This window comes from Pyrus communis, chromosome 7 (genome assembly GCF_041283825.1).
Source record: "Pyrus communis isolate YQ-2024b chromosome 7, ASM4128382v1, whole genome shotgun sequence".
In the NCBI taxonomy this organism is placed as follows: Eukaryota; Viridiplantae; Streptophyta; class Magnoliopsida; order Rosales; family Rosaceae; genus Pyrus; species Pyrus communis.
The window spans coordinates 19,161,269-19,180,792 of NC_142571.1; the positions used below are offsets into that span (position 1 = coordinate 19,161,269).

Sequence of the window (19,524 nt, forward strand, 5' to 3'; positions counted from 1 at the left end):
TGTGGTAATAAATAATCTTAGTTTAATCATTTGGTTTGCTATAAATACCCAAGCTCTCAAGCATTGTAAATCATCCCATCCAAATCCCACTTCCAATTGTGAAGAAGCTTGTAAGCTTTCTTATTCCAATAGTTTGTAAACCTTTTCATATATCAAAATCCAAGTGTTTAGCCAAAGCTTGTTGCTTCCCTCCTTTCTCTATTTCTTTCTTCATCCAATTTTATTTGAGAGTGCAAAGAGAAAGAGGTGTGATAGAGTTTGTAAACTTATCACCCACATATTTTGGTATTGAGTTAGTAAACTGTAAAATACCAACAAGATGAAGGAGAACGAAAAGGAAAGAAAAGGAAAAAGGAGAAAGGAGAAGAGAAGGACTGCCACCGACCCTAGCTAGGGTCGGCGGCTGCAGGAAGAACAAAGTGGAGGACACTCACACACACAACACGTATAACAAGTTTCGGAACCGGAAGGCGACGTTCCGTTCCTTATTCGTAATTTTTTTCACACATACCGCAAAGCTTTTGAAATGAACAAACCAACTCGTATATGTTCGCTTCAGACCTAGGGGACAAGAACGATAGATCCAGATGTTTTCCTGTTCTCAAGGTCTGCGTGTGCCTGCGCTGCTTCAGATAATGAGTAGGTGTGATTCACTCGAACCCGCAATATACCCGATGCAACATTAGCAAATACCTCTCCTGCAGCCTCTAACAATACCTCTCCTGCAGCCTCTAACAATTCCTCTCGAGTTACAGCGTAATGAAAGAGGCTAGGCCGAGTCAAGAAGAGTGATTTCGCTGCAATAGCTGATAATGGAACTGGATCAGGCGCACCTGATGACTGCCCAAAACTCACCATGTATCCCCGAAGTTTTAAGACTTCCAGTGATCCCTGAAAACAATACCTCCCGATAAGAATTCATAGTTGAAAACATTACTTATCTATTAGATGATGTCAATGTTGGAGTTGAGTAATTTGGATAAATCATGACAGCTTATGAATATAAGACAAGTATAACTTACCTCAAACGTATCCTTCCCTACAGAATCGTAGACAACTTCAACCCCATTGTTGGATGTTATTTCTTTCACACGAGTGACAAAGTCCGCTTCCTTGTATATTATGACATGGTGGCATCCATCCTCCTTGGCCTGAGCTGCCTTTTCTTTAGTTGATACAGTCCCAATGACAGTCGCACCAAGGGCATTAGCCCACTGGCATAAAAGGGATCCAACTCCACCAGCTGCTGCATGAACAAGGACTGTGTGTCCAGGTTCGACCTGTATAACAAGGGTTGAGTCAGATCTAATAACAAAAGCAACAAAGGTTTCAATTTTTCAAAACATTCATAAAATTACGAAAAACGATGGCCATCATTAGGCATGCAATTGTAGAATGAAGATATGTTGAGATTAACAAAGCACTTCACTTTTCACACTTAGCTGTGATGCTTTTCTTATTTCCGCAGACTGTCCATCATAACGGAAACAAGAAGCGTACCACAAATGAAAAAGTGAAAGAGAAGGAATGGCAGTTTTCCCTTGTATCAGATATTTAAAGGAACAGATTAATAGAGAGAGAAAGCTTCTCAACTTCTATGAGTGCTCATGATTCGCACATGAAAGGGTTACACACAACTCAGCTTACGTTGCCGAAACAGGGACAATAGCTAAAATTGGTTTAGCAGTACACTGAATTTCATTTACTGATTTACATTTGCTGGCAGTGACCAGTATTATTAGTAACAATAATTCACCTTGACAGGAACAGTGTGTGTATGAAACAAAGAGCTCTACAAAAACATTCTGCAATTCCACATTTATTTTCAAGAGAGATTAAAAAAAGCAGATGCGGGTACATGTGTAAAACTACCTTGAAACAGCGGCGTAGTAGAAACTGAGTTGTCGTACCCTTAAGCATGAGGGAGGCTGCAACTTTAGGATCAATGGAAGGAGGAACAGGCACAGCTCTGTTTGCAGGAAGGATCTGCTCTTCTGCATATGAGCCCATTTGCTGACCAGCATAGGCTACAAGATCTCCAACTTGCCTGCCCGTTAGACCTGGTCCCACAGCTGTCACAACTCCACAAGCCTCGACACCTGAAATCAGTTTTAGACACCTGAAATCAGTTTTGGTTTATACATAAAGAGGGTAACTAGTAACTACATCTGCAGTGCCCGATAAAGTTTCAGATGTATATATATGCAATAAAAATATCGGTGGGAACTGTTATCTGATTTCATGCTCTGCATTCTTGTTTTTAAGTTCATCCCAATCATTCCTAACCATTTGTCGAAATTTATACTCACCAGAGAGGTTACCCAAAATTTTTAATAAAATTTGGATACAAGATAATCTTGGTTGAAATGCATCTCCATAATCTCAAAAATGAATTTTATTCAACTAGTGAACTTAATGAAATGAAACAAAACCTGGGGTGTAGGGAAGCGTAGCAGCCTTATAAAGGCCTTTGCGGTAGTACACATCAATGAAATACGCTTTGCTTCCATGCTGGTGCAATAGCAAGATCTTGCACAGTTTAAGTGTTATCTTATCAAATCATTATGTACCTATAATTGTTCTATATGACGAGTTTCTTTTCTTTATGGAATACAGGAATATAAATTTATCACTAAGTCTTAATGGTGTAGGGTATATGTAAATGAATTCAATTAAAACTCTCATTTTTGTTTTCTGTTTTGCAGCTGCCTTGATCATTAGTTGGTGATATTTGGGGATTGGGTCATCTGGTTGTTTGGATTTAAGTGGGATTGATGTTATTTGCCGCTTTTTGTGGTTTGGGTCTGGGTTATGGTCAAGTTATTGCTATTTATTCTGGGTATTTGCTGAAATTTGTGTTCAATTAGTGTGAGTTCTGTAATTGGTTTGTGTTCGTTCATATAACCTTCTGTTCTTGGAATGTGATTTAGTTGTGGCTCTTTCATTTGATTCTTAATTCTTTATGATTCAGCATTAAGTTGATATTGATGATGAATTTTTCCTGGCGATTAATGCTTTCATGTTTAAATCTTAATAACTATACTTGCTTCTCTTGGGTGTATGTTTTGCCGGTCATGAAAAACTATCGGCCAGTCTTTTTGCACCACTCTTTCGCACTCCTTTTCGTGGCTATCATGTTTCTCTCTGACCTTATAAATTTTGCCTTTATTCACAGCAAAAAACCTTGCGGCGAGCAAACAGGCATAATCAATTCTGCCAGAATTGCTGGAGAATTCCACAACCAAGGTCATCGAGTACCGCCGAAAGCATGTTGAGGGTCGAGACGGCGATGGCACCGATGTTGGCAAGAGTGGCGATCCCTTTTCAAGGTACGGTCTTCACTGATTTCAAGTTTTAGTTTGTTTGTGATTTTTTCTTTTGGATTTGTAATTTATCCTTTTGTACCTGACAATTTGTGATCCAAAAATTTTTTCGCGCGTTTTGATTTTCCTGTGAATTTATATGGGTTTAGATTTTTATTGTTAATTTACTGATGTTGGGGGATCATTTTGGCTTCTAGATTGGTTTGAACATTTTTCTGTCTTTGTTTTTTCCTTTGTGTAGTTTTAGTCAGATTGAAGTGTTCTTTGCAATTTGAGATTTAATTGAAGTGTTTAGGATTATCTACATATATATATATATATATATATATAATCAATGTTGAAATTTTAAACTAAATCACTATGCTGCAATCAAACCCACAGATTGTTGGGTCCAAAAGAAGAAGAAGAAGGAGTGAACAACATGAAATTGGCTTTGGGTAAGCTTCCACTCTCTTCTGTGTATGATCTCTTTGAGAAGTGATTTTGGTTTGTGCTTTCAAAAAAGATGATGGCAATTTCATATTTGGACAGAGAAAACTATAGGCATGCATAATGAAGTGGAATTTTTCGTGGTATTATCAACATGCATGTTATAAAGAATTCTTCATTTAATTTTTGGGTTGTGTGTTTTGTGCCGTTTCATTCGTGACTTGTGTGTTTTGTTGTATCTGATTCTGGTATCTGATTTGAGTATACGTCATTGAAGAATGTTAATGAATCCAAACATGGGTTTTGGGATGTTCTTGCTAGAAAAGCCAAAGACATTCTCGACGATGATGATAATGGAGTTCAGGATTATGATTCACCCCGAACAAGAAGGACGGATATGCTGTCTATGCCAACAAGGGGGTAAGGTGAGATATAGTTTTCGTCATGTCTTTATAGTAGCTTGGCATTTTCCAAGGACTTTTAATTGCTGCTGCATTGTTGAATACATTAAGAATGATCCGGTAAACCAGAGAGGGAGTCATCAGCTTATGGATCTGTTAACACATCCAATGTGTTGTAATCTTTTCGCTACTTAAACATGTTAAGACATCAACTCTAAAAAAAACTTTGGTCTGCTACTTTACTTATGGTGCTGTTGGTTTACTCCAACGATAATACCTAGCTAGGATAGCCTTTTCTTTATGTCATAATTATTGATATTGTTATCATCATGGCAGGCTATGTTGGAGCAAAAACTGTGCAGGCAAAGACATAAGAGTGATGGATTTTGGAATGAAATGCAGAGGATATCATTTTGTGCTGCTTAAGTAAAAGTTTCCTCTTCTATTATATTTGTGTGTTAGATATTGTAGAAAATTAATATAAGTTGTATATTCATGATAACTGACTGATTAAGATTACTTACAAGTCTATGCACAGGAGAGCTCAGCATGAGGGTGCTGTTGGTTTACCTTGCCTGGAAGTGTTGCAGTGCGGGGTTGTTCAAGAAAAAAGGTTTTAAAGGATCCTTTGCAGATGCAGGATCTTCTGCTAAGGTATGGGAATTCCTATTGTTAAATGATAACATTGTAATCCGAGTGTAAATAGTTTAGGTTTTTTTTTTTTTTTTTTTTTCTTCTGTGAAATGTTATTTACAATGTCAGAATGTTTCTTTGAATTCAGTTGCTAAGGTTTCCTTTTATAATTTCCCCTTTTAAGACATTTGCATTTTTGTCCAGATTGTGTGAGCCGTTGCTTCAGCCAAAACAAGTGCTCTCTCCATTTTTCATCTCTTCCATACTCAAACCCTAGCTGCTCCACCTCTCTCTCCCACACATAAGAAAACTCCATCTGAAAGCCGAAGAATCCAACGGTAAATCCCTTCGAACTCTTCGATTATCAACCAGATTTCAGACTGTTTTTGGGATATACACTGCTATTTCATATAGTGTTAGTTCAGTAGTTTAATCCTAAGACCTAGCTCATGAGACATCAGAATTTTGATTGACTTAGCTTTTGTCCAATGCCTTTTTTGAAGGAACAACAGGGATTGTCGACTACACAAACTTAGAAGATATGAAGTACGCGGTAAGTCCTTTTACTTTCTCACTCCAGAGTCCAGACATTCATATTTTCTGTAACCTTCTATGGAGCATGGGTACTAGGTTGTTGAATATTGCTTTTTCAATATGTCGATGTGTCTGAAGCGTCTATAAGAATCTCAAACCTCATAAATAATTTCCATGCAGATCAAAAAGCTTGATGGCTCTGAGTTTTGAAATGCTTTTGACCGCCAATCTGTTCGCGTATGAATCTTACAAGTTGAAAATTTATTTTATCTTTTGCTCTGTTGGGTTTTTTTCCAATAACTCAAAGGGCCGAAAGGTATTCCCTTTTCATATTCTTCTCTCCCAATTTCTTTAGGGTTAATTTCAATTTTCTTATGCTATTTGCAGTGGTGTTGTTTAGGGTTTAACTATTTGATTTCACAGATTCATTTCAGACAAGGTAAATAGTTACATTTTAAATTCGTATTTCATAACTTGGTTGCTTGATTCTAATGTCGATTCGTTACAACATAAGTGAACTTTTTCTTTCAATAATTTAATCTGATGCAACTCTGTTTTTGTTCTCTCGTGTCTAGGTTGGTCACGGACATGGGGAGAAGAGCACTTTGGAAATGGGTACGAAGGGAAATAAACTTGCTGAACTGCATTGGCATCTATTGTTCTGGTTTTTCTTTGACAAGTTAACTTGCTCTCTCTTTGCACTAAGGTGCACAAATATGGAAAAAGCACGACAGGGGAAAGCTGGGATATTGTTGTGGATGAGGAGACCTATTACGAGTGAGTCTGGACTTGGTTCTGGTTCTGTCTACATATAGTATGTTGAAGCTCCATTTCTTGAAATTGTTGGTATTTGACAGTTTACTAACTCAATACCAAAATATGTGGGTGATAAGTTTACAAACTCTATCACACCTCTTTCTCTTTGCACTCTCAAATAAAATTGGACAAAGAAAGAAATAGAGAAAGGAGGGAAGCAACAAGCTTTGGCAAAACACTTGGACTTTGATATATGAAAAAAGGTTTACAAACTATTGGAATAAGAAAGCTTACAAGCTTCTTCACAATTGGAAGTGGGATTTGGATGGGATGATTTACAATGCTTGAGAGCTTGGGTATTTATAGCAAACCAAATGATTAAACTAAGATTATTTATTACCACACAAAACACATTAATTGCACCTAATAATTTTTATTCAACCATACCTAACATTGCCTAACTTTCCATGCCTAACTTTGACATTGATTTTCAACAATAGCAACGTGTTTTGATTTGAATTTCCAACACACCTCCTCAAATCAAAACGCCTTCATTCCTAGCATTTCACGCAGTAGCCGGAATGTTTCAATTGGCAATGGCTTTGTGAAGATGTCTGCTACTTGTTCCTTGGTGTGACAGTAGACAAGTTCAATTGTCTTTTGCTTCACATGGTCCCTTAGAAAATGGAACCTGGTATCAATGTGCTTGCTCCTTCCATGTTGAACAGGATTCTTTGCAAGTTTGATTGCAGACACGTTATCTACGTGAATCACAGTCGATTCCACTTGTGGATGACACACTGACTTCAACAGATTTCTTAACCAAATTGCCTCACACACGGTTGAGGCTACAGCAACATACTCGGCTTCACATGATGACAAAGCAACAATTGATTGCTTCTTTGAAGTCCATGAGAAAGCTGTTGATCCTAGAAAAAACACATAGCCAGTTGTGCTTTTCCTTTCATCTTGGTCACCTCCCCAATCACTATCTGAATAACCAAATAATTTTGCATCTTCACCAAAATTATAAAATAGACCATAGTTTAGAGTACCTCTTATGTACCTCAAAATTCTCTTGGCGGCCAGCCAATGAGACTCCCTTGGTGTTTCTATGTATCGACTCACGAGTTCAACACCATAAACTATATCAGGTCTTGTGATTGTAAGGTACCTTAGGCTTCCAACGAGGCTTTTGTACACTGTTGAGTTTACAAACTCACCCTCTCCTCCTTTGGACAGCTTCAATCCAGTTGCGACTGGGGTATTGACAGTGTTGCACTTGTCCATATTGAACTTCTTCAATATGTCTCTCATGTACCTTCGTTGAGAGATGTAGATACCATCACTTTCTTGCTTCACTTCTATGCCAAGAAAGTATGACATTAATCCATTGTCAGTCATCTCGAATTCACTGAACATGGATTGCTTGAACTCATGGAACATTGCCTCATTGTTTCCTGTAAACAATAAATCATCTACATATAGACAAATAATTAAGAACTCCCCTTTTTCACCATTCTTCATGTAAACTGAATGCTCGTATGGACATTTCTGAAATCCATTTTGGTGAAGGTAGTTGTCGATCCTTGAGTTCCAAGCTCGTGGTGCTTGCTTGAGGCCGTACAAAGCCTTCTTCAAACGATACACCTTATCTTCTTCTCCTTGTACTTGGAAGCCTTCCGGTTGTTCCACGTACACTTCTTCCTCAAGTACTCCATTAAGGAAGGCTGACTTGACATCTAGTTGATAAATTTTCCATTTATGATGTGCGGCAAGAGAGATTAGCAATCTTACCGTGTCAAGTCTCGCAACTGGAGCATAGACTTCATCATAGTCCACTCCATACTTCTGTTTGTAGCCCTTTGCTACAAGCCTTGATTTGTATCGATCCACATTCCCATCTGCAGTGCGTTTGATCTTGTAAACCCACTTGACACCAATAGCCTTCTGATTTGGTGGGAGCTTTGTCAGCTCCCAACTGTCATTCTTCTCGATGGCATGGATCTCTTCTTCCATGGCTTTCTTCCAACAATCTTCTTCCACAGCTTCATTGAATGAGAAGGGCTCGTTGTCTGCATACAAGCAGAAAAGGTTGGTTTCTTCTTCTTCTTCTTGTCCATAAATCTCTGTGAGACTCCTTAACCTCACTGGAGTTGAGGAGCTGCTTTCCTCACTAGATGTAGGACCACTCCTTGCAATTCTGTGCACTGGAGTTGTTGTGATTGTTTGAGCAGGCTGTTGCTCAATCGGTGGTACAACTTCTGGTTCTTCAAAATTAGTGGAGACGATCTTCTCTTTACTGACTTCTTTGTTGTTCCACGTCCATGTCTCTTCCTCACTGAAGATGACATCTCCACTAACCACTAGTTTGCCAGTTAGTGGGTTGTAGAGCTTGTATGCCTTGGACTCTTCACTATAGCCCACAAACACACACTTTTCACCTCTATCATCAAGTTTCCTCCTCTTGGCTTCTGGAACTTGAGCATATGCAACACACCCAAAAATTCTTAGGTGTGTAACATTCGGCTTGTATCCACTCCAAGCCTCTTGTGGTGTCATCCTTTTGACACTCTTTGTTGGACATCGATTCAACAAATAAATCGAACAAGCTACAGCTTCTGCCCATAACTCTTTTGGCAAATTCTTCTCCTTAAGCATGGACCTTGTCATGTCAAGGATGGTTCGATTCTTTCTTTCGGCTATTCCATTTTGCTGTGGGGTATAGGCAGCAGTAAGTTGATGCCTAATTCCTTGCTCCTTGCAGTATGCTTGGAAAGTATTGGAGGTGTACTCTCCACCTCTATCTGATCTCACAGCCACAAGCTTGTGGTTACTTTCTACCTCTGTGAGTGCCTTGAACTCCTTGAAAATTTTTAGGGCAGCTGACTTCTCCTTGAGAAAATAGACCCAAGTCTTTCTACTGAAATCATCAATGAAGGTAATAAAATACTTATTACCTCCATAAGACATGGGATCCAATGGACCACATATATCTGTGTGCACCAACTGCAGTGGTGCCTTTGCTCTCCATGTATCACCAACAGGGAACGATAGTCGTGCTTGCTTGCCAAGCACACAACCTTCACATACTTGACGTGTGGCTTCAATCTGGGGTAGACCACGAACCATTCCTCCACTTGACAACAACTTTAGGCCATTGAAATTAAGATGGCCAAATCGAAGATGCCATTTCCATGACTCATCTTCCATTACACCGATGTTGCAGCTTCCAATCTTTGTGTTCAAATTCAACGGAAACATCCGATTCTTTGACATTCGAACACGTGCAATAAGCTTTCTCCTTGCATTCCTGAGAGTGAGAAACATGTTCTCCATATGTATAATGTACCCTTTCTGGAGCAGTTGACCAATGCTCAGAATGTTGCTCTTCATACCTGGTATGTAGTAGGTATCGGAGATGTATTCTTCTCTTCCATCCTTCTGGATGATCTTGATCTTCCCTTTGCCTTCAACTGGCAACTTTGAGGAGTCACCAAGACTTACAGATCCATAGGCCCCTTTTTTGAGTTCGGCAAAAAACTCCTTCTTTCCACACATGTGATTGCTTGCACCAGAGTCCAAATACCAAACATCTTGTTGGCTACTGGAATCATGGTGTGCTAGTAAGACTGTAAGTTCTTCATCAGTATTTCCACTTGATTCTGCCATGTTGACATGCTCACCATTTTTATGTGAACATTCATTGGCATAATGTCCATATTGCTTACAGTTGTGACACTGGATATGCGCCTTTCCTCGAGTAGATCTCCACTCCTGAGACTGACCTTGATTTTGTGCATAGCCTCGACCTCTTCCTCGGGCTCGTCCTCGGCTACGGTTGGATGAGCTCCCACGACGTGAGTTCCACTGCCCACGACCTTTATTTGGTTTGTCAATATTCAACTTTGACTCCAAAGCTTGCTCTAGCGTTGTGGGGCTTGCATTCTTCTGAATGCGTTGCTCGTGAACTAGGAGGGATCCTAGTAGCTCTTCTGCGCTCATCACCTCCAAATCCTTGGATTCCTCAATGGCAGTCACCACATGCTCAAACTTAGATGTGAGTGACCGGAGTATCTTCTCCACAACTCGTACTTCATCGAGTCTCTCGCCATTTCTCCTCATCTGATTTACTATCACAATGAGCCTTGAGTGATAGTCGGAGATGCTCTCCCCTTCATTCATATGAGCAGTTTCAAAATCTGCTCGAAGTGATTGTAACCTCACTTTCTTGACTCGATCTACTCCTTTGTAGATTGTACTGAGTGTATCCCATACTTGCTTGCTCGTTGTTGCTTCTGCAACCTTCTCGAACGTTGAATCTTCCAAACCCTGGTATAGAAGATACAGCGCCTTTTGGTCCTTCTTTCGTAAGTCCTTGAGAGTGTTCCTTTGATCCGCAGTATATACGGCTTCTTGCTCGGCAGTGGGTACAACATACCCACTACTGACAACTTCCCATAGCTCCTGTGATCCAAACAATGCTTTGAATTGGATGCACCATCTTTCATAATTTTCTTTCTTCAATGTGGGAACTTGGAGTTGCACTAAGTTGGACGCCATAACTGCTGCACCTGCCAGAATGGTATTCTGGCTCTGATACCAATTGTTGGTATTTGACAGTTTACTAACTCAATACCAAAATATGTGGGTGATAAGTTTACAAACTCTATCACACCTCTTTCTCTTTGCACTCTCAAATAAAATTGGACAAAGAAAGAAATAGAGAAAGGAGGGAAGCAACAAGCTTTGGCAAAACACTTGGACTTTGATATATGAAAAAAGGTTTACAAACTATTGGAATAAGAAAGCTTACAAGCTTCTTCACAATTGGAAGTGGGATTTGGATGGGATGATTTACAATGCTTGAGAGCTTGGGTATTTATAGCAAACCAAATGATTAAACTAAGATTATTTATTACCACACAAAACACATTAATTGCACCTAATAATTTTTATTCAACCATACCTAACATTGCCTAACTTTCCATGCCTAACTTTGACATTGATTTTCAACAATAGCAACTTGTTTTGATTTGAATTTCCAACAGAAATAGCTTGCATATTGTAGGTTGATTCACATTCATTCTGTTTACGAGAAGGTCCATTTCTTGAAATAGCTTGCATACTTATTGCTGGTCTGACCATCATTCTGTGGCTAATTGTGGTTGTCTCAGAATGCACGGGCTAATTGTGGTTGCATCCTAGCTAGCTACGAAGGGTCTTTAGTCTTAGCCACGACTTGTACGAAGGACTGTTCCCAGTTCCCAGTTCCTGGTGGGGTTGTGAATATGACTCTACAGATGGACTACAGATGGACTAGCTTCTTAAATGGCAGTATGTATAGTTCAACCATTCTTATCATCTTTGAGTAAGAAAAATCAAAGCATTAATTATTCTGCATGAGTTTTCATGCATTCACCATCGTGTGAATACATCAGAGTTTTTGGCCAAATTTTCCACATAAAATTTAGAGAGTTTTAAAGAAATACTCCTGGTACTCGGTCTTAGCTACGACTTGTATGAAGGACTATTCCTGGTTCCTGGTGGGGTTGTCAATATGACTGGTCTTAACGTTCTGTCCCTACAGATGGACTAGCTACTTAAATGGCCGTATGTACAGTTCAACCCTTCTTATCATCTTTGAGCAAGAAAAATCAAAGCTTTAATTATTCTGCGTGACTTTTCATGCATTCACCATCGTGTGGAATATATCAGAGTTTTTGGCCAAATTTTCCACATAAAATTTAGAGAGTTTTAACGAAATACTCTTGTACTTCATTATATAGCTACGACTTGTATGAAGGACTGTTCCCAGTTCCTGGTGGGGTTGTGAATATGACCGGTCTTAAAGTTCTGCCCCTACAGATGTACTAGCTACTTATATGGCCGTATGTACAGTTCAATCCTTCTTATCTTCTTTGAGCAAGAAAAATCAAAGCTTTAATTATTCTGCATGACTTTTCATGCATTCAACATCGTATGGAATACATCAGAGTTTTTGGCCAAATTTTCCACATAAAATTTAATCCTCTCAACTTCCTAACATTATCAAACATTGATTTAATCCTCTGAACAAATTAAAGAAAGATAGTTTTAAAGTTGAATCTGATCTGGAGATAAAGTTGACGAGTATTATTACACGACAACTTGATGATGTTGCTGGTGATGTATCTGGATTGGCCGTGAAATGGTATGGAATTTGTTTATGGTTTTACCAACTACACAAACTGAGTCGTTTTTGCTCTTATCTGTTGGAGTTTTATGAGTTGTATCTGGTGTGCCTTGCCATGAATAGTGAAGGATCATTGACTCTCTGCTTCTTTGCAGTAGCTGGATAGTCTTTCATATACAATTGGATCATGATAATGTTTTGAGGCATTTCAAATTATTCCACATGTAAATAGTTTTTGAATTCAGAGTTTAGTCTTTCAATTTCAAGCTGGCATATGATCTTTGAGTATTATTATTTTAATTTTCTGAAGGTAAATAGAAAATTGCATGTAAATCGAACAATGTTTCATAATCTTTTGTATGGTGGTACGATTGTTGATCCAAAGCCACAAGAACTTCGTTGGTCTAATCTTTTTTGCATGTAAATAGAAGTCTGATCTTTTGTGTGTATACAAGCAACAATATCATTTAAATGCTTTTAAAACCCGCAACATCGCGTGGGCAATTGTTGCTAGTTATAACCAAATGTATGAAATTGAAATGTTATATGTTGTACGAGGTTACAATTGGAGAGATTTTTCAATGTGACCGGAACAAGGGATGGTACATCACGTGTCACTATATAAATGATAGAACATGGGATGAAAAAATTTTCGTTACAATTGTACCAAAATTTAAAGAAGTAAATTGTAATTTACCCTTTTTACTTTCACTTGCACATTTACCTGTTTGACGCCTAGCTTAGCTGGGCGTATTATATCCCAGTAAAAATATCTCGAGGACCCTGCCAATCGGCTTGCATCGTGGGTTGCAGAAGAAGATTCAGACTGTTGCAGTTGGACAGGAGTTGTCTGTGATCACATGACCGGCCACATCCACAAGCTGCACCTTAATAATTCTGAAGCTTCTTTTGAGTCTTCCTTCGGTGGTAAGATAAATCTTTCTTTGCTCAGTTTAAAGCATCTCAACTACTTGGACTTAAGTAACAATGATTTCAGTACAACACAAATTCCCAGTTTCTTTGGTTCTATGACAAGTTTAACACACCTTAATCTTGCATCCTCATCGTTTCATGGAGTAAATCCTCATAAATTGGGAAATCTCTCCAGTCTACGCTATCTCAATCTCAGTACTTTCTATGATCCCAATCTGAAGGTAGAGAACCTTCAGTGGATTTCTGGTCTTTCTCTGCTAAAACACTTGGACTTGAGTTCTGTAGATCTTAGCAAAGCATCTGACTGGTTGCAAGTTACAAACATGCTCCCTTCTTTGGTAGAGTTAGATATGTCCAATTGTCAACTTGATCAAATTCCCCATCTACCCACCGTTATTTTACTTCCCTGGTCGTCCTTGATCTTTCTGCAAACTTTTTGTATTCTTTGATGCCGAGGTGGGTTTTCAGTCTTAAAAATCTAGTTTCTCTTCATCTCAGTGATTGTGGTTTCCAAGGTCCAATTCCTAGCATTTCACAGAATATCACATCTTTGAGGGAAATTGATTTGTCATCCAATTCTATTAGTCTTGATCTGATTCCCAATTCTATTCAGAATATGACCGGTCTTAAAGTCCTTAATCTTGACGAGAACAACTTCAATTCTACCATACTTGAATGGTTGTATAGCTTGAACAATCTCGAGTCCTTACTTCTTTCTAACAATTTATTACGCGATGAAATATCGAGTTCCATTGGAAACATGACATCCCTTGTCAATCTTTACTTGGATAATAATCTGTTGGAGGGGAAAATCCCAAATTCTTTGGGACATCTTTGTAAGTTGAAGGTTCTTGATCTGTCAGAGAACCATTTCACGGTTCGAAGACCATCCGAAATCAATGGAACCTTCACAAATGTTATTGGTCAACTCAAAATGCTAACGGAATTGGATATATCTTATAATTCGTTAGAAGGTGCAGTGTCGGAAGTTTCTTTTAGCAACCTTACAAAGTTGAAGTATTTCATTGCAAATGGAAACTCATTAACTCTGAAAACTAGTCGAGATTGGGTTCCTCCTTTTCAACTTGAAATTTTGCAGCTGGATTCCTAGCATTTGGGGCCTGGATGGCCGATGTGGTTGCGGACACAAACGCAATTAAAAGAACTAAGCTTGTCTGGTACACAAATTTCAAGTACTATTCCAACTTGGTTTTGGAACTTAACTTCCCAAGTAGACTATTTGAATCTCTCTCACAATCAGTTGTATGGGCAGATTCAAAATATATCTGTTGCTCGCACTAAATATTCAGTGGTTGATCTTAGTTCTAACCATTTCACTGGTGCATTGCCTATTGTTCCCACCTCATTGTGGTGGCTAGATCTTTCCAATTCATCATTTTCTGGATCTGTTTTCCACTTCTTCTGTGATAGGCCGGATGAAACAAAACAACTTTATGTTGTTCATCTCGGGAACAATTTTCTCACTGGAAAAGTACCCGATTGTTGGATGAGTTGGCAATACATGAGATTCCTAAATTTAGAAAACAACCACCTAACTGGGAATGTCCCAATGTCCATGGGATATTTACGAATGCTGGTATCACTGCACTTGCGCAATAATCACCTGCACGGAGAATTGCCGCATTCCCTGCAGAACTGTACCTGGTTGTCAGTTGTTGACCTTAGTGAAAATGGGCTTTCCGAAAGCATACCAATATGGATAGGGAAAAGCCTTTCATCGTTGTTTGTTCTTAACCTTCGTTCAAACAAGTTTGAAGGAGATATTCCTAATGAAGTTTGTTATTTGAAAGGTCTCCAGATATTGGACCTTGCACATAACAAACTCTCAGGAATGATACCGAGATACTTCCACAATTTGAGCGCCATGGCTATTTTATCAGAATCATTTGGTGAGGGTAGACTTCCAGAGAATGAAATCTTGGTAACGAAAGGGATAGAAATGGACTATACCAACATTCTGGTATTCGTAAAAGGCATTGACCTTTCATGCAACTTTATGTATGGAGATATCCCTGAAGAACTTACCGGCCTCCTCGCATTGCAGTCACTCAATTTATCGAATAATCGCTTCACCAGAAGAATTCCTTCAAAGATTGGTAATATGGCACGGTTAGAATCTCTCGATTTTTCCATGAACCAACTTGATGGTGAAATTCCCCCAAGCATGACAAATTTGACATTTCTGAGTCACTTAAACTTGGCCTACAACAATTTGATGGGACGAATTCCGGAAAGCACTCAACTGCAGAGCCTCGATCAGTCGAGCTTCGTCGACAACGAACTATGCGGATCTCCACTCGACAAGAATTGCAGCACGAATGGGGTGATACCGCCAACAACGGTTGAGCAAGACGGAGGAGGTGGATACCGTTTACTAGAAGATGGGTGGTTCTACGTGAGCTTAGGAGTTGGATTCTTCACGGGGTTTTGGATTGTGCTTGGTTCTTTGCTGGTAAACATGCCATGGAGCGTTCTTCTTTCACAGTTGCTGAATAGGATAGTGCTTAAAATGTATCATGTAATTGTTGAATATGTTTAGCTTTGTTTTGTACTTTGCGTAAGTTTGTTGGCATTTTCCTTGCTGTGACGAATATGCCAGTATGGTTGTGTTGTATGATTTTGTCAAATTTCGTCCTCTTGTTTCATTGTATTTTCTTTCAAGTTTGGCTTTAGAGGGGTTAGGTTTCATGTCCCCCCTCCCTTGTATAATTTTAGTTTTCGTTTCTAAAGGGGTAAGGTTTATGTCCCCCCTTCTTACTCAATGTTGTTTTTCTCCTTTTCTTGGCATTATGAGGGGTAAGGTTTATATTCTCCCCTAACTAAATGTAACTTATTTGTTTCATTATTAATAAAATATCTCTCGTACCGTCGAGGTTTTCTTAAAAAATAAAAAATATAAAATAAAAAAAATCCCATATAAAATTAAAAGACTTGTTTTCTGAACAAGTAACTCTTAATTCAGCAGAAGCAAATTGAATGACAAGAGAAATGTGTGAAAATGGTTTAGGGATTAGTTACCTATTAATTAAGGGGTGTGATATCCACACATCCCATTTTATTTCTCACACACCTTTTTAATTTTTGGCCGTCGGATCAGATGAATTGAAGAAGATCAATGGACAAAAATTATCAAGAAGTGTGTGAGAAGTAAAATAGGATGTGTGGATAACACACCCCATTAATTAATTATCAACAAACTCACATTATTCACATTATTTCGTGGTTGTATTTTTAATTATTTTTCATTTACAATTTTACCTCTAGATTTTTCTTTTGTTCTCTCTCTTCTGTCTCCCCTTCTTCTTTGTAGTACTTATCTCTCTCTATTCTTCGTACTAATTCACATGACACCTCTCGCTCTTTTACGAGAAAACCCAATTGCTATGCAGCTTTGAAATGATTGTGAAGCAAGAAAAATGGTGACGATAGAGTTAGCATGTTCCTATGTTATTTAGAGGCACTCTCTGTCACAAAGCATTCGTATTGATGCCAATATACGCAAAGTTTACACACTTGAAACATGAAGCAACTTTGTTCCTAGAATAAATAAAATCGACTCGACTCGACTCAACATGTATCGATCTGTAGTTGCTTGACATCTTAAGCATATGGGTTAAGAACATGGGTCTATTTAAATCTCCGAAAAGAAAATAATAAGGGCATATATTGCATGTACAAAATCCGAATCCTGTACTCTACTGAGTCTCCAGCATTAGCGAAACTTCATCTCATTTGGTTTGTTGCCCCTAATCCTGATGATCGGCGCTCCACTAGGGGCTGTTACATTTTCCTTGGAGATAATCTTGTCTCTTGGAGCTCCAAGAAACAGCGAGCGGTGTCTTGCTCAAGCACTGAGGTCGAGTATAGACAACAGACCTATACGACAGCCACTTTATCTTGGTTTTTCCATATCTTTCATGACCTGCACCTTTCTCTTTCTCCACCAAAGTTATGGTGCGACAATATCAGTGCACTTGCAGTACCTTCTAATCCTGTTTATCAGGCAAAGATGAGACACGTTAAAGTTGACTATCATTATGTGCGAGAAAAGGTTGTTCGCAAAGAAATTCAAGTTGGCTATGTCGCAACTACTGATCAGATTGCAGATCTTCTCACAAAAGGTTGTCCTCTGCTTGTTTCAGTTATCTCCTCTCCAAGCTTCCTATTCATAAACGCCCACTTAGCTTGCGAGGGCGTGATAAACCTATTATTCCTACATGTACTCCAGGTCAACAATCCACATCCCTGCATTTTGAATCACCTAAGTCCCGCTCACCAAGTCAAAGTTAGTTTGGATAACTCAAGGACTCTTCACCAAATAGAGAACCTAACGTAGTCCTATCTCTTCTTAGACTCTATCAATTTATATTTATAATTTGAATTTACTTGTAATCTACTATACGTTTATATTGTAACATACTTATCTTGTAATCTCTATATAATAAAGGCAAAACCTCACTCATTTTCAATTGAGTTGAGCTTATGCAATCAGTCTTTACAACCCTAGCTTAAATTCTTTCAAGTAAAGTATTGGAATCTTAATCAAGCGAATTATTAGAAATGGTGCATTGAATTCACTTGTAAGGGAACTGGATCTGGCTCGTCTGATGACTGCCCAAAACTCACCATGTGCCCACGAGTCTTCATCGCTGCCTGCGATCCTTGAAAACAATATCTATTTGTAAGAATTCGTAGTCCAAAATAAATGTTATATATCAGATAATGTCGAATGCTCTTGACCAACAAAGTTAGAAGTCACTTGCGTCAATTTTGGAGTTGGTTAGGCATATATATGCGGCAACATATGAGTAAATCATGACACACTTATGGAGATCATAAGAAAAGTAAAACTTAAACCTCAAACGTATCCTTCCCTACTCCATCATAGACAACATCAACGCCATTGTCGAAAGTTATTTCTTTCACACGAGCGACAAAGTCCTCTTTCTTTCACACAAACGCCATTGTATAATTTGAGTAGGCAGCTACCACCAGAATTGAACTTCTCATTTATTTTTTTCTGGGTAAAAAAAAAAAAAAAAGGTGAAAAGGAAGGTGATTGGAAATCACTCCCAAAAAGCGAAAAGCATTTGACTGAGGGGTAATTTGTTTGAGATCGTGAAATATTTTTTATATTAATAAATGTTTTGACTCCGGGATTTGAATTTACTCTCAGAAAACATAAAATGACATTTTTACCTTCACATCATCAAACAAGGCTTATTGCTCATACTTCACACAACTATTGGTCTCCAGTCGAAGGAGGCAGGTGGTTTAACGGTAGCTGCTAACTATGATTCATGTGGACCTGTTAAGGGAGTAGACCATATGGGTAGGAACTACTATGTTATCTTGTTTTATAAATTCTCTTTAGAGACAGACGGTGCACTCTTTCAAGGAACAACTGAAGAGAAAAAAGCGTATTGGTGGAAAATTTTTAAATATCTCACAACGGCACGGATCCTATATACGGAGATATCCAAAACTTGCATATTCCTTGTTATTAACATATCAATGAGACCTACAAGGGATATGGGAGTACATAAAACTCCTTCCATGCCAGTTTTTAAGCACAAGAATGGCTTGTAAGGGAAAGGTGTTTCTTGGAATGACCATATGCTTCAGATGAATGGACGAGTAAGAGACCCGTACAAGCACAATCTTTGGTGAAAGCTATAGGGTCCCCGTGCGCGGCGTACTTTGAGGTTTGTCTTTCTTGAATACTTTGAAAAGTCAAGGCAGTAGAACTAGCGCCAAAATTTCGGTTGGTCGAATGGATACATATAGACAGGTTGGTTGATTGAGTGGCTCAATTGCCTGTTCTGTGCTTAACCCTAGTTCCTCGACAGCACCTTGAGGTGCATTTAGTTGTCTTACATGAGACTAGGGATATTCCTCACTCCATGGCACCTCTCGCGCATTCATTCTTCCTGCCCTTCCAGATGTGACACCCTTTATCATTATCATCTACCACCGTTTCTTTCCTCTCGGCTATTCATGCATGAAGATCGTCATATATATGCTTGACTTCGGTTACCAGTGCTATAGGTAGGAGTACATTATAGCAGATCAATCACCCGGGTAAACCAACCCTCCTCCAAGAAGAATTGTTTTGGTGACTTATTGTTTTACTTCCTGATCAGTTTGAGTGAATACTTCATTGTGAACTTGGAAGTCTCTCAAGTCTACGTGTTGTGCACCTCGGTTGATATGAATTATGTAGATACTAAAAAAGCATATGATTGCTATGTTATCCTTTGTGGGTGTACAATTAAAACACTTATGTGGAGCCAAAAATAATCTCAAAAATCATGGAGGT

The 19,524-nt window shown here is 38.7% G+C and overlaps 2 protein-coding genes and 1 pseudogene across 10 annotated transcripts; 2 read left to right on the forward strand and 1 right to left on the reverse strand.

Annotated features, from left to right (window-relative positions):
• Window positions 1-322: 322 nt before the first annotated feature.
• LOC148695849 (uncharacterized) lies at window positions 323-2,489 on the reverse strand. The gene is made up of 4 exons (XM_088696421.1): window positions 2,433-2,489; window positions 1,873-2,099; window positions 1,023-1,280; window positions 323-891 (listed from the first exon to the last, which is right to left on the reverse strand). The coding sequence occupies exons 2-4, from the start codon at window positions 2,008-2,010 to the stop codon at window positions 562-564; spliced, it is 726 nt and encodes a 241-aa protein (XP_088552547.1). The 5' UTR covers window positions 2,011-2,099; window positions 2,433-2,489; the 3' UTR covers window positions 323-561.
• A 683-nt stretch (window positions 2,490-3,172) lies between these two features.
• LOC137720194 (uncharacterized) lies at window positions 3,173-12,764 on the forward strand. 8 transcript variants are annotated; one of them, XM_088696435.1, is made up of 12 exons: window positions 3,173-3,329; window positions 3,705-3,760; window positions 4,015-4,172; window positions 4,490-4,579; window positions 4,692-4,807; window positions 4,991-5,124; window positions 5,290-5,339; window positions 5,501-5,636; window positions 5,708-5,759; window positions 5,896-5,935; window positions 6,023-6,097; window positions 11,254-12,764. In XM_088696435.1, exons 8-12 carry the CDS (start codon window positions 5,514-5,516, stop codon window positions 11,282-11,284), a joined length of 321 nt encoding a protein of 106 aa, XP_088552561.1. In that variant the 5' UTR covers window positions 3,173-3,329; window positions 3,705-3,760; window positions 4,015-4,172; window positions 4,490-4,579; window positions 4,692-4,807; window positions 4,991-5,124; window positions 5,290-5,339; window positions 5,501-5,513; the 3' UTR covers window positions 11,285-12,764. The 8 variants fall into 8 exon arrangements, 7 of the variants coding, with proteins under 7 accessions (XP_088552561.1, XP_088552560.1, XP_088552559.1 ...); XM_088696434.1 differs by having other exon boundaries at window positions 3,174-3,329; window positions 4,030-4,172; XM_088696433.1 differs by having other exon boundaries at window positions 3,174-3,329; window positions 4,079-4,172.
• Window positions 12,765-13,021: 257 nt separating this feature from the next.
• On the forward strand, window positions 13,022-15,992 carry LOC137720610 (receptor-like protein EIX2; annotated as a pseudogene). The gene has a single exon (XR_015964438.1). The product of XR_015964438.1 is annotated as a receptor-like protein EIX2 (transcript).
• Window positions 15,993-19,524: the final 3,532 nt, after the last annotated feature.